This window comes from Mobula hypostoma, chromosome 1 (genome assembly GCF_963921235.1).
Source record: "Mobula hypostoma chromosome 1, sMobHyp1.1, whole genome shotgun sequence".
In the NCBI taxonomy this organism is placed as follows: domain Eukaryota; kingdom Metazoa; phylum Chordata; class Chondrichthyes; order Myliobatiformes; family Myliobatidae; genus Mobula; species Mobula hypostoma.
In genome coordinates this window covers 43,386,377-43,404,320 of record NC_086097.1, presented here as the reverse complement: position 1 = coordinate 43,404,320, position 17,944 = coordinate 43,386,377, and the positions used below count along the sequence as shown (strand labels likewise).

The 17,944-nt window shown below is 36.4% G+C and overlaps 1 protein-coding gene across 1 annotated transcript in view; it reads left to right on the top strand.

The window, feature by feature from the left end:
* wdr20a (WD repeat domain 20a) overlaps window positions 1–17,812 on the top strand; it is a 44,029-nt gene extending 26,217 nt beyond the window's left edge. The window contains exons 3-4 of the mRNA XM_063047274.1: window positions 5,508–6,794; window positions 16,191–17,812. Coding sequence (XP_062903344.1) covers window positions 5,508–6,794; window positions 16,191–16,241 — 1,338 coding nt within the window. The 3' untranslated portion in view covers window positions 16,242–17,812. The remainder of the gene's footprint in view (window positions 1–5,507; window positions 6,795–16,190) is intronic.
* The last annotated feature ends 132 nt before the right edge of the window (window positions 17,813–17,944 follow it).

Genomic DNA, 17,944 nt, shown 5'->3' with positions numbered 1-17,944 from the left:
TCAAAAGCTGAAAATTCAGCTGAAATTTCAAGTAATATTACAAGTATGAATCAGTTCAAGCAATTTAGTTGTATGTTATCAAGAAAGAGAAAAATGAGATAATGTACAGGTGATCAGAATAATTGATGACAAATTATGCTGCATGAACATTTAATAAGAAATCAGTAGAGTAATTTATCCAAATCAGAGCTGTTCAAAAACGAGTCTTGACTATATTTTCAGTAGGTTAAGAGGTGAACACTTGAACAGCATCTTGCTTGTGAATGGCTAAAATAACTTTAAATTCTATTCCCAATATATGTTCAGAACAGTTTTGTTTGAATATTTAAATTATTTCTTGCTGTAAGGAATTGACTGGTGTGCCTAGTTATAATGTTATAATCTGGAAAACCAACAATGTAAGACCAACTATCTTTCTTGAGTGCAGATATCAAGGAAGTGAACATTTTCCTCTAGATGAAATTTGATATTTTATTTTACAACTGAAGTACTAATTTTGAGTTCTACCTACCCTGAGATAAACTTTAAAACAAAAACAAATCATGCACTTATCAACTTATTTTAAATGTTTCCTGTATCAGAATGTTCTTTTGGCTTAAGTGTGTACTTCCAGTGATTTTCTTATTTGAGGTATCATCAAAAGTCTTGAATTTTTTTGCTGGTTGTTGACAAACTAACTTTGCTTTACTTGAGATTTTAAAATTGATGCGAAGACATTCCTAATATGTCCTAGTCATCATGTAACATTTTAGTGAGGAAGTTCAGTCATGACGCATCTCCCTGATCTTTTTGTAAGAAAACATAGTTCAGTGGCTTGGATAAAATATTCGTATAGTAAATTTAGAGGTTGGGGTGGATGTGCATTTGGGTATGGGTAGGAAATGAGTGCAGTACTTCATGGCCTTTAGTAAATATTAATAAAAGTAGAGAAAGGGCAACTCATTGGTCACTGACTAATGGGCTGCTTAAACCTTAAATGCAAATGGTAAAACAAATAAGAGAATTGGAGGTTTCTGTTGTGGACCTGTTATTTGATAGAGAATTAACAAACCAAAGATGGACCTATTTACTTTGGGAGGGTTAGAGATAAGATTCATGTGACAGGAAAGTTTTCATGGGTATGTGCCAGAGACCATCAGGTCAAATAAAACAAGAGTTTAATAATCTTGGTAGCAGAGAAGTGAAAATTTTAGGAATTTGGTTGAAAAGGATGCAGAAACTTCAGAAAAGTTTATTTTGACAAAGTCGGTAGTGAAAACAACACTAAATATAAAGTAGATTGGGTTTAGTAATACAATGTACTGGGTACAGGAAAAATAAGACTTGGCAGAAGGAAAAAGGGTTAAAATGCTGGGCGTTGGCTTAACTGTTAAGAATAAGGATTAGTTTTTAAAGTAATGAGAAGTACATTGAAGTGAGATGAATAGATATGGAAAAATAACTGGAAATAAATATGGCAAGCAGGTGAAAGCTACAGGGGATATAGTTTCTCAATTTATGCTCAGTGGGAAAGCTAAATTAATGATTTAAAAAATGCTGACTGAGAGCATTTTTGTCGGAGCTGAGTGGTAATTATAGCATCATGTCTGCATGTATGTGTTATTAAGTGTTGCTGTGCTGGTTAAACTGGTGCAAAAGTCCTGCACTTCCCCCAGCAATGGATTGCCCAATGGTTTGATAAGGGAAGCTGCCTGAAGTCGGTGATGGCTAATCACGGCAAGCTGGATGGCTGCTCATTTCAGAAGACCGGGGAGCAATTTGTTGAAGGAGATGGAAGCTGCTGTATCCCCTTGTTAGTTCCCCAGATATTTTCCTATGGTAACAAATGCAAGGGCCAGTGGCAACTATTTGACAAGTTTTCACAAAAAACCCCTGAGCTCAATTTCTTTGCTGAGAAGAGGGATTTGCCCTAGCCTTCCAATACAACAGCATGTAGCAATGGGAGATTAGGGATTTGAACCCCAGTTCAGTGGATGTCACTGCAGATGAAGATATATATACTGTGAATGTTCAACCTTGAATCTGCACTCTCCAGACTTATGCTGAGATACCAGTGTAACTTTCAGAGCAGCTTAGCTAATTTTTAACTTTTTTGAATATAACAGTAGGTAAAGATTAAGTTAGAAAGTGAATTGTTATTTTTAACCTCACAATCTCTAAACTTAATGATACTATAGAGTATTGTGTCATTGAATTTACAAAGCAATAGTCAAATCTAGGCAACACCATGTAATATTTTCAGGATATTTAATTGCAAAACTGTAGCCTATGTCATGATGAATCACAGACTTCAACTTCAGAATTTCCATACTATGCCTTTGGAAATCCAGAAATGATTCATGCAAATAGCACGATCACATAATTGGAGCCAAGTTATAAAGTAAGTAGTGACATCAGGTAATCATTCCAAAGGGTTAAACAAAATTACAGGAGCAACTGATGACAGCAATACATTAAGCATTTACTTTTGGGGTGGTGAGGCGGGGTGGTCTGAGCGGGTGTGGCTATTGTACGCTCCCAGATCACCTCTTAACCTTTTTATCTAAACCCATTAATGTACCTGATTTATACAAGGGGGAGATGAGCACTAGCATCAAAAGAAAAAAATGGAAGGCAGAATATACCATAGGTATCCTATCAGTTCAGCAGAAGCATGTGAACTACAAAAATTCTGAGAGCCTGAAATTGACCTCTATTTGTGGTTATAAGAAGCTATGGCTGCCATAGTTGATGGCTAGTTGGCTAGCTTGCTGATAATTGTTCAGGTTTGCACTAATTAAATCCACCATTTGATAGTTTCTCCTGAGTATATTGCTAGAGATGGCTTGTATCCTGCCTACTAGTATTTGGCTACTATACTGGGTAGATCTCTGTTGTGTTGTTTCCCAAACTATTTCTTCTGGTAGCAGATTCATCACCCTAACCACTTTGTAAAACCTGTTGCACCAAACTCTCTAATGGGCTTTTAATATCTTTATTTGCATGTGATCCTTAGTTGTGGCTCCCATTTAGAAGCTTCTGCATATTACCTGAAAATTCTTTCATAATCTTAAAAGCCTCTGTTGGATCATTTCTCAGTCTTTTTGAGAGAAAAGCCAGCATTTTCAATCATTTTTCTCATTTCTAGTTTTATTCTAATAAATCATTTCTGCACTTTCCCCACCCTCTGTATATTGTAAAGTCAAGCAGACTGTGGCTGGTGATTTGGAAGTGAAATCAGCTGTAGAAAATGAAATATTTTCTGGACTTGTGCAGCCCAGGAAGAAATGAGTGGCAGAGATCAGAGTTCAGCAGCAGAATCCAATCTTGTTAGGATTTCACAGCATTGCTAGGTAATCTGCCTGGTTGATTCATCATCAGCCTGATCTGGGATAGGATTAGAATTCCCAGTCATTTGAACGAAAATTCTTGGCCTGGCAGTTCAGATATGAAAGATTGTTCTTTGTTCATGTTTTTAATAGTTTAGGCTTTCAAGAAGATGAAGTTCTGCCACTAATTGAGTGTGTTTCATGGGCAGGGCATTGATAACATGCTGGCTGAAGCCACTTCAAGTCTTGTCACCTGACTCTCTGATTGGAAGTCTGAGAACTATTGGATCCGTAGGTATTGGGAGGGATATCTGAATGCCAGGCTTATTTCTGTCCATACTGTAGGCTACAGTACTTGGGATATAGTATAACCAAAATGGTATACAAGCTTAACAACTCAGATTTTTAGATCTCTGTAGATGTGCATTATTTGTTTTTACTAACTTCTGTGATTACTTTTAAGGAGATTTGCAATTGCAGCCCAATAGACACACTTTGAGTATCTACTCTGTTTCTTAGAAAACGGTCTGGCTTGCACTTATCCACGTTGAAGTTTGTCAATTACAAATGTTCTACAGTTTTAATAACATCTTCCTCATTTTTGCCCCCATCTACCTTTACTGAAGGAATACCCTCCCTACACTCCACCCCAATTCTAAATTTGTCAGGCTCAGATTTTGCTTTTGATTCTGGATCATGTGAAGCATTAATTCCAACTTTTTGTTATTGAATTATCTACCTTTAATCCCAATTTTGCTGTTTTTCAATCAGCTTGCTATCCATTTTGCAACTTGTCTCTCAATTAATTCCTGTGTTTGCAAGAGCTTGGCAATCCTATCATCAAATCAAATTGGGGGCGGGGGGAGAGAAGCCAAAAATAATAATTTGGAAGTTAAAAGATGAGAGGGTAGCCTCATGAAAAGTGAACCTGGTGGCCAGTAATGATGACATACTGTAGGAGTTAATAGAAACAGGAGTAGTACCTTAGGATAATGTACTTAAAAAAAATAGCATAATTGTAAGCGTTGCTAGACCGTTCCAATAGATTGGTGAAATATTTTTATCAAATGTGATTGTTCTTTGAGAGAATAATGGGCATTTCTGACAGGAATTCTTCTCAAAGTGAGCTTTTGGAAAAAAAAAAGTATCTACAAGGTAAGGAAGCATGGTGGATAAAAATCCTTGTTAATTGTAGAAATCCAAAAGCTGCTGAAGATGGAGACACAATAGTGGTAAAATGACACCTGCAGAGTTCCAGAAAGGCCTTTGTTGTGTATACAAATAATTGCTAACAAAAGCTAATGGTTTGCAGGTGCCTGCCTATTGGAGAGAGCGTATGTAAACAATAAGCAAGAGGCAGAGTTCAAACTGACCCAGATCTTTATTTTTAAAATGAGTTAATGAACAGGAAATGAGATTTAATGTGGACAAATTCAGTGACACTAGAAGAGGGAATTTGAGTGGGAAAATAGCTGCCTTTTGGACGATAAGAATGGAAAGAAATTTGAATTTTGCTGTGTATTGTGCAAAGGATGGAACACAAGTCTCGGGATGAGTGTGAGCAAGGACATTGTGTTGACATGCAGGAATATTTTGAAATTTTGCAATATTGAAAGGCACACAAAAAAGGACAACCAGATTGATACTTAAATAAAAAAACTCAGATGCTGAAAGATTTGGAACTGTTTATTTTGAAGGGAAGATATTAAATATTCCAAACAAGCAAAAATTTTAATTGGAATCAGGAAGATCTGTGACAAAATAATTATGAGCAACAGGATCCTGAAGACGATACTACTTGTGAGCAGTTTCATTTAGGAGATAAAAGGCCACTAATTATGTATCAAGTCCAGATACACTTTTGTTATTCTTATTCTCAAGGTGATTTGTTAAATTTACCAAACCTAGGAGCGTTTGAGATCATAAGTTATGATACATGCTGTAATCCATAGATTTGATTTATTGAAGATAAAATTGACTACCAATGTCTTTCCACTTAACATTCAATAATAAGTGGTTCTAACTATAAAATATACCAGTTAACTTGCTATATAAGAAATTGTATGTCTTGTTATTACTTTAAAAGGCTTATGTAAAGGGAATTGACTAAATTCAATTTTATTACACTTTTGCTTCTATATAGTTTGGAAGATAGAGTGCAGCAGAACAATTAATTGTTTTCTCTTTTTTTTTCCTCAGAGGTTAATAGACAAGTCACGAGTAACTTGTGTAAAATGGGTGCCTGGCTCGGAAAGCCTCTTCTTAGTATCTCATTCCAGTGGCAGTATGTACTTGTATAATGTGGAACACTCTTGTGGGACCACTGCACCACATTATCAGCCACTGAAACAAGGAGACAGTTATGCAGTTCACACTTGCAAAAGCAAATCTACACGAAACCCTTTACTCAAATGGACAGTTGGTGAGGGGGCACTGAATGAATTTGCATTCTCTCCAGATGGGAAGTACCTTGCTTGTGTTAGTCAGGATGGATTTCTTCGTGTGTTTAACTTTGATTCTGTTGAACTACATGGCACAATGAAAAGTTACTTTGGAGGACTGCTGTGTGTATGCTGGAGTCCGGATGGAAAATATATTGTAACAGGTGGAGAAGATGATCTGGTGACCGTGTGGTCTTTTACTGATTGTCGTGTAATAGCCAGGGGACATGGACATAAGTCATGGGTCAGCGTTGTTGCATTTGACCCTTATACCACTAGCGTAGAAGAAAATGATCCCATGGAGTTCAGTGGGAGCGATGAGGATTTCCAAGACCAAATACACTTTGGCAGAGATCGAGCAAATAGTACACAGTCTAGGTTGTCCAAAAGGAATTCTACAGACAGTCGTCCTGTGAGTGTCACTTATAGGTTTGGCTCTGTGGGCCAAGACACCCAGCTATGTTTATGGGATCTAACAGAAGACATCCTGTTCCCTCATCAACCTCTTTCACGTGCTCGGACACACACAAATGTGATGAATGCCACAAGTCCATCAGGTGGAAATGTTACAACCAGTACTGGAAGCAATGGTAACAGTAGCATCACAACAACACCCAGCAACTCCTTACCTCCTCCTCTTCCTCGATCAAATAGTCTACCGCACTCTGCCGTTTCGAATGCCAGTAACAAAAGCAGTGTCATGGATGGTGCAATTGCTTCAGGAGTCAGTAAATTTGCGACTCTATCACTACACGACCGCAAGGAAAGACATCATGAGAAGGATCACAAACGAAATCACAGCATGGGTCACATTTCCAGCAAAAGCAGTGACAAACTAAATCTAGTCACCAAAACTAAAATGGACTCTGCCAAGACTCTGGGAACTTCTCTCTGCCCTAGAATGGATGATGTACCCTTGTTAGAGCCTCTTATCTGTAAAAAGATAGCACATGAAAGACTGACTGTTTTAATATTTCTTGAAGACTGTATAGTCACTGCCTGTCAGGAGGGATTTATTTGCACATGGGCAAGGCCTGGTAAAGTGGTAAGTCTGAGCTCTTAGACCTAAGTTTTATAATATATAAATAAAACAAAAACTCTTCCTCTTCAGAGCAATTATATTATTTTCAAAAATAACTTTTTGACCATAATTGATTTCCTTTTCACAGGCACTCAAGTCCAAAATTAAATTGTTCTGTAGTAATTTGTTTTTAAAGCAATGCTTGATACTTCCAGTCAACAAGCACTTCTGTTTCACTAGCTAAAAACTGATGAATGCGATAAATTAGTATATTAAATGGGAAAAGTTGTGGGGTTTTTTGTCATTGAGGCCTAGCATTTCATTTCCAGATTGTGCAGGGCTAATGAAAATATAATACTCAAAAACATTGGGCCATCTTTTTTTGTGATTAACATTTGGTATGGTTTGTCATATTTATTATTTACCATTGATTTCCTTCCAATCTCCCTCCACACCTCCCTCATGTGATAGTCATATGAGGATAGTTCACCTTGCAATCACACATTGATTTTGTGAAAAGCATCACTTTTTTTTCCAAATGAAGGTTAAGTGCTTTTAAATGGAATAATGTGTATAATATTTTTGTTGTTAAACATTGGGCATATTTATAATGTTCTGTATGAACTAATTGTACATCTCTGTAAAAAGTTGTGCATGTTTAAATGATCTGGTGTGTACCAGAACAGTCCACAATTTTTACAGTGGAATTTGGTGAGGTGTAAATATCTTTTAATTCAGTTTGGACAACAACCAGTGAATACTGCTGGTGTGTATTAAATAGATATATCTTGTACATAATTGTTGTTGTTTCAGTTCTTCTGACTGTGCTAACAAGGTTTAGAATAACTGTTATAACATTGTCAGTAAAAACTTGTTGGATCAAGAATTACAAGCTTGATACAGCCATTAGCTTTGTGGTCTTTGTGTAAGCTTTTTTAAAAATTTGTTGTTTGAAATCTTGTATAAATATAAAAAAATCTGCGCAGTTAACACTTTAAAAAATTGCATTTCTTCTGCCAACTAATAAAATACTGACTGCACTATTTCAGTTTTAATTATGTTGGAAGCATGCTGACAATCAAATTTGATTAAATTCACTAATTGTGTGAAATGAAAAGATTAATTTGGGGAAATTTCTGAAACCTTATACAATTTAAGATTTTTTAAAAACCTGAATCTGCACTTTTTAAAACTGATAGCTCATTGAATTTGTTTGATCTTTGGAAAGGATTACTTGTACACTTATCCACTGTACTGTCAAATGAATTCTGCTATGCAGTTTCTGATCTGTAAATTTCATGTAAGCATCTTCCAATCCCGTAAGTTTCAAGTGTGAATAAGTGTGAAATATGTTAATTACTCTGTCGCTCATTGTTATTTAAAAAAAACATTTCCAGTTCGGTTTTTACACAATTCCACCAGTAGTTTTCATTTAACCATTTGTCTCTTATTAATGAATTTCATTTCCATAATGTTTGAATTAATAGTAGAATGTGCAGGCAACCAGCTTCTCTACTGAATGAAATTATAGCTTCTAAATCTATAACTGATTTCTGAAAATACTGCAAATGTTTCAGTCATTTTCATTGTCTAGCAGGAGCAATCTGTTGTAACAGCTGATCTAGATTAACATTTATTTATGAAATTTCTGGCTTCAAAGAGAACAGGATTGAATAAACTTCTATAGATGATGCATTATCCAAAATGCAAGTTGTCTTCCGAAGTGTATATCTTAATTTCAAAATTAATACGTAACTTGTAATTTATGAACCCATTGTAGTTTCCAAGATTAATTAATGGGAAGGTAGTTTTTAGGAGAAGCTGTGTTAGCACTGATTTGGTAGAAAGCAATTTGATGTAAATTTTAAGGTAATGGGTTTAAGTCTCATGAAAATCTAAGGAATGAAAATATTCTCCATTGCCATTTTGTGGATCAAGTATTATACCAATGTCCATTACATTCTCCAATTTGTACTGTTTTAAAGAAGACCAACTTGAGTTATCCCTTTTCTCCTGGCTAATATTTGTATCCCGGAGAATGTCATATGCATTCTGTGGTCATCACATTACTGGTTGGCCATTACTGACTGTGCTTACCAGGCCAACTAAATACTCTTAAGTACCACTAAGTGTTTTGAACACTGCAAGATCCTGAAAAGTGCTGTATAAATATCTGATTCTGTGCTCTCAATATTTTATGACCTCATTTTTATGTTAAACTATTTCCAGTAAAACTAGCAAATAAATATTGGTCATTCCATTCTAGTTTCTTTTTACCTGAATAGCTTTTCTTTTCAAAAAAGGGGCTGCGAATGTGCTGATGTTTACTGTATACTTCGATTTCCCGTGGTGGTGAGCTACTGTCATGAAATGCTGCAGTTTGGGTGGTTGAAGTACTGGTATGGTGCTAACAAGTAAGGAAATAGTATGGTTTTAAGATGCTGATGAAGGAATGTCAATGCATCCCCAGTATGTGGGATTTGGAAGTAGTGGTGGGTCTATGCCCGTTGCCCTCCACCGTTTGTAGGTGTAATGTGGTTTTGTGGGATGCTGTTGAGCTATAACCGGAATGGATAATTGAAGTTTTCAGTTGGTGGATTTGATGCCACCAGGCAGGTTACTTTGTTCTGGATGATTAGGCTGTCAGGAAGGGGACCACTGGTCTCAGTGCATAAGTCTGACCTTGTAGCCTAATTATTTATGGGAAAAATTACACCAGAAGTAGCTGAAAGACAATTGGAACCTTAGTAAATGAGGGAAATAGCATTGTATCTCTTTAACATGTCAGATTAAAGGGTTGTGAAATAGCCCAAGGACTGAGAGGACTTGTAGACTGGGTGCTCTTCAGAATAAATTAAACACAATATAGAAAAAGATGTACCCGTTAGTAGGTTAATCAGTCATTGTAAAGTGTCCCATGATCAGGCGAGGGTTATATTGGGGGATTGCTGGTGGCACAGGGCCTACTTCATGCCGTATCTCTTTTCCAAAAAAAATTTCAAAGTTCAAGTACATTTAATAACAAGACTTTGAGCCTGGTTTTTGTCTGCTGCACGTGGACAGCAACTTAGTAAATTCAGTACATTCAATGAGGAGACATGCTCTGAGATGTCATTTTAACAAAGCTAACAGAGCATCCATAGAAAGGTTTGGATTTTTCCACACATTTGCTCTTGTCTGAAAATGAAAACATTATGACTGATGATCCATAAACATCTGAGATGTCCTCTGCTTCTGTCTGATTTCATCCACTGAGGTCACAGCTATTTTCAGTTTCAGCACAGTATTATTGTCCATACACTTTTACAGCGAACTTTAAACAAACAGTTATGGAGTACAGGTGATTGCAGATGAAACTACAGTTCCACTGGAGACTGTTTTGAAATGGGGAAGTTGTGATTTAGTTAACTAACTGCAAATTCATTGTTCAAGGTCATTTTTGGATACAGTAATGGTCAATATAGTAGACATCCCAGGGAGTGTATTGCTTTGACTATCACTGTTAAAGAAGTAAATGCTGTATATGCAAAATATAATGGAAGCTTTGGGGACAGTGATGGTTTATGGTAAAACTGCAATTTGGAAAGAGTACAGTTGTACATTAAAATTAGTATCACTAGGTTTACAGTAGGTTCTGCTCTCCTTTGAAACACTGGAACTATTCTCTTTAAAGAAATCATTGTAATTGAGATAAATGTCCCTACTACTCTTTCACCTAAATTATTACTTGCTATATAAAACATCTTACACAATCAAAGTTTTTGCAACTTTGTTAATGCTTCATGCACACTGTCATTAAAATGCAAACATAAAAGCACTTTAAGGCTGTAAAAAAATTTTGATTTTTTTTTAAAATGGGAAATTGCCTGGGGATCATTTTTTTTCTTTTGCAAATTAACTTAATGCAGTAGATGTTTCATTAAAGTTTTCTGTTCTTAGAGTAGCCGACCACTGCCATTAATTTAGCGTGGAGTTTAGTGTAGCTGAGTTGGCTTCACAGTCCATCTCTTGGAATATATGAATGCCACGATAGCGTGGCAGGTAGATGATGCTATTACAGCTCGGCCGTTCCCAAGTTGGGAGCTCAATTCCGACACCATTCTGTAAGGAGTCTCTGTATGTCCTCCCTGTGAAATGCCTGGGTTTTCTCTGGGTCTTCAGGTTTCGTCCCACAGTCCAAAGACGTACTGGGTAGGTTAATTACTCATAGTAAATTGTCCTGTAATTAGGTTAGGGTTAATCAAATTTGTCAGGTGGTGAGGGTTGCTGGGTGGCATGCCTACTCCATGCCGCATCGCCAAATAAATAATAAAATAAATTTGCACTGGCAGGAAGTTTTGTTTTAATAAGATTTGGTATTCTTTTTCCCCTTGGGCATTGCACTATTTAATGGTTGAGGGAAAAAATGCTATTTAGTATATACACTGACAAATGGAGCTCCTTGTCAAACTGCATTCAGATAACTGAGGATCTTAAGAACTTCATTATACTGATTATTTTAAAAAGCATGTAAATTTAAAGTTTACTGGAGCAGCCTGCGATTCTGTTTTCAGATGTTGCTTTGTTATTACAATTATACTTGTAAATTGAACTTTATGCAATGTAAAGTTCACTACAGGGTATTGGTTTGCTGAATTTTCATCAATTCAAACTCGACCAAATTATCACATTTCACCCAGATTAAGAAAAATGTTCTGATTTGATGAAAGTCAATCATTGTGCAGAACAAAGTGTGGTTAATGCACTATAAATGGTGAGTAAACTAAAAGAAATACTACTTTTTCTTTTTAATTATTTTGTGACCCTTGGCTTGTTTAATGACTTGTGAATAGATCATCAATTTTAATGCTGTAAAACATTAACAGTAATCTATTTGCATTCACATATTTAAGTTTCTAAAGAGTATTCTAATCTTCCAAGAGTTTGGAACTATGAAGATTGGTCTTATTTTAATGTTCATTGTCATTAGTCATGGTGCAACTGCTAGAAGATATTTTATATTTTCAATCTTGTAGAATCCTGGAAATTTGCAGCACAAGATACCAAAAATGGGCTTTGAGTTAATAACACTCTTGGTCCGTAGCCCAGTAAATTTAATAGCAGACATTTTGAATGCGATGAGGGTTCTCCTTTAAACACCCTTTCAAGCTGGTGAGTTCCTCATCTCACTGCAATTTGCCCCTCTGATCCCATTAACATTAGTATAGTTGAAAAGCTAAAATTTTGTAATTAAAAGCAAAATTACACTTCCTCCCTCACCACCATTCAGGGCCCCAGACAGTCCCTCCAGGTGAGGCGACACTTCACCTGTGAGTCAGCTGGGGTGATATAGCATCTGGTGCTCCCAGTGCGGCCTTCTATATATTGGCGAGACTCGACGCAGACTGGGAGGCCATTTCGCTGAACACCTATGCTTTGTCCGCCTGAGAAAGCAGGATCTCCCAGTGGCCATATAATTCCACGTCCCATTCCCATTCTAATATGTCCATCCATGGCCACCTCTACTGTCAAGATGAAGCCACACTCAGGTTGGAGGAACAACACCTTGTATTCTGTTGGGGTAGCCTCCAACCTGTTGGCACGAACATTGACTTCTCTAACTTCCGTTAATGCCCCTCCTCCCCTTCTTACCCCATCCCTTATTTATTATTTTTTATTTTTTCCCCTTTCTTTCTCTCTCTCCTCCCTCTGTTCCTCTCACTATATCTTCCTCTGCTCCCCTCCCCCTTTTTTTCTCCCTAGGCCTCCCATCCCATGATCCTCTCCCTTCTCCAGCTTCGTATCCCTTTTGCCAATCAACTTTCCAGCTCTCAGCTCCACTCCAGCCTCCTCCCCCCCCCCCCCCGTCTTCTCCTATCGTTTCGGATCTCCCCCTCCCCCTCCCACTTTCAAATCTCTTACTATCTCTTCTTTCAGTTAGTCCTGACGAAGGGTCTCGGCCCGAAACGTCGACTGTATCTCTTCTTATAGATGCTGCCTGGCTTGCTGTGTTCACCAGCATTTTGTATGTGTTGCAGCTATTGACCTGAAAGGTTACCTTTCTCAAATGCTGCCAATTAATTCAAACTTTAATGCCCTAGTTAAAAGAAGAAAGTCTTTGTAGTTTACCCTTTTCTCAAAAAAAATCATATTGAACTTTATTTAATTTTCCTTTGTTTCAAAGAAAACAGTGCCCATCTTGATTTTCTAAATATACAACAATGACCATGTCCTTGTAAACCTCAATACTTCTTCCTTCCCGTACTGTGGTAATCAAAACTCCATCCATAACACATTTCATAAAATTGTAGGCTGATTCCAACTTTTCCTCTGTGCCTTGGCCAGTGACAGCTGGTACTCTTTAACACCTTTATCTCTTATCCTATTTTTAGAAACTTGTGGATATACATGCCATCTTAACTTGTTCCTTTCTTCCCTTACTATATGGTTACTGTATGTTTCTTTCCACATTTAGCCCTTCCAAATACATCACCACAGACATTTCTGGATTGCATTTCATTTGACAGTCTTGTGCCTTTCTAACTAGCAATTTCTTGTAGCCCAGGCCTATTACATTTTCTGGTAGTGGCAAACTTAATGATCTGTCTAATTGGGTCTAATCATTTGTATATCAGAAGCAAGCTGCCTATTGTGAGCCCTGCAGCTCTCTGTGCATCCTTTCGATTGCTAAAATTCCCATCTGGCATTAACCGTTGTTACCTGCCCCTTAATCACATCTTTCCAGATTTCCAGCATTTGCAGACCTTCTTGTGCTTATGACTGGCTTTTCCATTGTCCTTCAGCTTTTACTTAATTGATCTGGCATATGGAACCTTATGAAGTACCTCACTAAAATATAAATTGTCAAATGTTCTGCCTTTATTGACACTGTGTCATGCTTACTTGTGTCCGTAAGACTTGACCTTGTGCTGTCATTCAGAAATTTTATAAGGGTTTTCCTACTAATGGTTGTTGCTTCCTGCTAATGTTATTTGGTTTACCCCTTCTTTTGCTTATTTGTTCATTCTTCAGTGCCAGTGCTTTTATCATTTCCCCACTTTGAATACACGCAAAGTATTCATTCAATACTTTACATCTATTTTGCCTGTACCCCTGAATTCATCCTTCCTCTACATGGCATATCTTGGCAATTGGTCTTTGAGAATTCCAAGATTAGGGAAATTAAGCCAAACTGAGAATTATCCGCAAGTTTTACATGACTTGATGTATCATGTTTATTGTTCACTTTTTGCACCAGGGTGTATAGGAAATGGCATTTTAACTCAATTGAATTTATTATGCAAGAACAAATAATTCTGCTTAGAAAGATATTTCCAAATTTTGCATTGAGCCAACTTGAGGTAGTTGCAACAGTCCTTTACAATTGGGTAGATATGTCAAAATCAGTGGAAGCTCCTGCATCATGATCTGGCCCTGATTCAACATGGTACTCTCGAATGATCGTTTTTTTTTAATATGGAAATTCTAATAAAAGTTAAGATCAACACTTAGCAGTCTGCAACTCAATTGTAATTACAATTTAAAGTTTGGATTCAGGTTTAATATCATTGGCATATGTTGTTTTGCAGCAGCTGTACTGTGTAATACATAATAAAAGCTACATCTTCCAATAATTAAAATAAAAAGTAGAGCAAAAGCAGAGCAAAAGAAAGTGAGGTAGTGTACATGGGTTCATTGACCATTCAGAAATCTGACGGCAGAGAGGTAGAAGCTGTTTCTAAAATGTGTGTATCTACAGGCTCCTGTACCACCATATTGATGGTAGCAATAAGAGGGCATGGCCTGGATGATGGGGGTCCTTAATGATGGATATAGTCTTTTTGAGGCATCATGTATTTAAGATGTCCTCGATGATGGGGAGTCTAGTGCCCATGATATAGCCTTTTTCGATCCTTTGCAGAGACCTCCATACCAGATTGTCATGTAGCCAGTTAGAAAACTCTCCACAGTATATGTGCAGAAATTTTCTAGATTATGATGATGTACCAGGCTTTTAAAGAAATTTAGCCACTGTCATGCCTTCTTTGTAATTCTACCAATATGTTGCGCCCAGAAAAGATCTTCAAAGATGTTGATGCCCAGGAACTTGAAACTGCTCAGCCTTTCCAGGGCTGGTTGATGACTACTGGTGTATGTTCCCATGACTTTTCCTTCCTGAAATCTGCAATTAATTCCTTGGTCTTTCTGACCTGGAGTGTAAGGTTGTTGTTGCAACACCACTCAATCAGCTGGTCTATCTCTCTCCTGTCTGTCTACTCATTTATCATAATCATAGGTAACAATCACTAACCTCTGAAGCTCCAGATAATCATCTTAATCAATGCAGATTATCAGCATATCTAAATAACTCAAATCTCACTGACCTACCAATTCAGTGCTACTTTTGCATTTCTGGCGCATGACTTAGTGCTGTAGATTCTTTAACCATGATTATATTTAGTTCTAATTTATTTTAATAGTTGTAATTTATCTCTCACTCCAGCTCTGTATGGGAACCCTAAAGTGAATCTGATTGGAGACACTCCCACTTATGTGCATCTGATGAGTTTCTAATTCCAAAAGATAAAATTGTGGAATGCATATTGGTTTAGTAATGGTATAAATTTAGAACAATTGTAAATCTTAGTTTAAACAAACACTTACTGAAGCAAGTGCCCTTAAGACTAAAATATTAAAGCTGATTTCTGATCTAGATTAGTATGTATGAGACCTTGTAGCTTATGTGTAATTTTATATGTAATCCAAGTAACTTGGGGGCGGGGGGAGGGAGGAGGAGCATGGAAATGATGGCTCGGAGTAGCACACAAGTATATTTTCATGGTCAGGCATTGTTTGCTGACTTTATCAACTTGATTCTATTATGTGTAAGTAAATTTCAGCAGAACTGTACTAATTTTGTAAAGAAATGGACTGAGTTTGTCATTTAACACCATTAATTTGATTTGATGACACTTTCCAATACAATTTGTTGTTCCTATTTGTAAGCATCATGGAAAAGATGAAATACAAAACTGCTTTTGTATGCCTGGGATGGGCAATCCAAATTATACCCCGTGTTCTAATGTTAGAGTTGGTCAACCTGCTACAAAATATTTTCCAATGGTCTGTTCTTAAGTGTACAATAAAAGTTTTATTTAGATAATCAAATTTTATCTAGAACCAGAATATAGAAAATGAATAACTTGGTGTTAATATGGAACTTTATGAGTTACATTATTTTTATTTGAAATTTCAAGTCGATATTGAAGCAAAACTTTATCAGGATAAAGTTCCCAATTATCAAGATAAAAAAAATCCTAATTTACTTATGCCGTTATGCCTCATCAGAAAACATGAAACAATTAATTAGGTCATAGAGAAATGAAGTAATGTTCAGTTCGAGTGTCAGAGATATAACAATATGAAATGCTATGTTTACAGGGCTTGTCATCCCAAAACCAAGCCAATTCGCCGAGTGGGACTGTAGTATAGCTGTCGCATACTGCTTGCAAACCTTCGCTACAGGATAAGAAGTAATGACATTGGAGCCAGGAGCTGGTCTTCAGCCACAGCGCTTTTCAAATTTTATTATAGTGGTGATTTTGTTCGGGATTCTGCTGTGAATTGTGTAGAGCTAACACTGGGGAACAATGACTGAAAACTGTTGACATGGGTATATCTATTCCACTAACACGGACAACTGCTAGCTCCAAGGACCTGTTCCCTTGGTGTTAGCAGTTTTAAAAATAAACCAAAAACTGTTTTACAAATCTTAACTTTATATCTTTCTTTGGTCTTTTCAGAGTTGATGTAGTTTAATCAAATGTATAGTGAAAATATATTAAAACAAAACTGTTCTATTCACAGTACATCAATTCTGAATTTTTATCTCACTTAAATCCTTTGCACTGAGTTTTTTGCTTTTCATTTTTAAATTGAAATTGGTTGGAAGGCAGCTTGGAAAGCTCTCGGTAGAATTGAGTCATTGCTTACAGGCTTGAATTTGAGATTCGGGAGATGGATATTGCAATCATAGATTTATATTAAAATAAAGTTGCACTTAATAGTTAAATGCAAGTAGAGAGATACTCATGGGATGTGCAAAAACTCCTGGAACAGGTGTGTTGTGGACAATTTTTTTTTCCTGTATCTATTAAACTTTATTTTAATATTGTTTCAAATTGAACCAACAATGTACTATATGTATAAATATTGTTCATGTCCTGGAGCAATGATTATTTACTCTAGTTGAAGTTTTGTTTTAATGAAAGTAGTTTCTAATTCAGAAAATTATATACATAATCTGGATATAGTTTTTCTGTTCATTTTGGTTGTAAAAAGAGTACATTTGGCTGTAATTTAATTTTGTTGAATTAATTGTTTGGTACAACAGGAAATCTTTGTATTTAAAAAAACAATAAAGGTTATATCAGCTGTAGGGTCCTCTATCAGTGAGTATTTTAAATCTCTGAGCTTTGTATTTCTGTGGTTGATGCATCGCCAAGGCCCAAAAGTTAGCAGAGGGACCTACTAAATTCCAATTCGTGACAGCTATATTGAGGAATTGGTTGATGTATTTCCTTTTGTGGGTTAGAATTGCTGGATCATGACAGACCTTCATCATTGTAAGAAATTTAGGATGTGCCAAATGTTTTACATTTGTCATAGTCTAATTAGGAATTGCTCTAGGTTGGGTTATGTTGCATCATTATAAATTTGCTGTACATATTGATGCTTATTTCTTGGAAGAATGTAAAAGTACAGGCAAAGCTTGAATAAATACCTTGCGTACTTCTTGATTCATTTTTATTTTACTTGGGTCTTTTTAACGTGTATTTTAACCTTTTTGGGATGAAATTTTTGTGCACTTTTTGCTAAGTACAAAAAATGAATTCACTAATTATGATTTTCTAGTATTGATGCTTCTGGCAGGTCCATTTATAATTTCACTTCAATGAAAACTGACAAACATCTGCACTAATCTACTGCTATATCAAATGGAAAGTTGGAGCCAGATGCATAGTCCAGTGTCCAATAATAATCAGATGTAATGTGTGAACTGGTGATTGTAAATTAATGTGTGCCTGAGCAGCAGAGTTAACATCTTCCAAATACCTCATCTTTTAAAACTAGGTTTGTAAAACAAAATTATTCAAATAATGAAAATATTTCCACTGTTTTGCTGTTAAACCGTT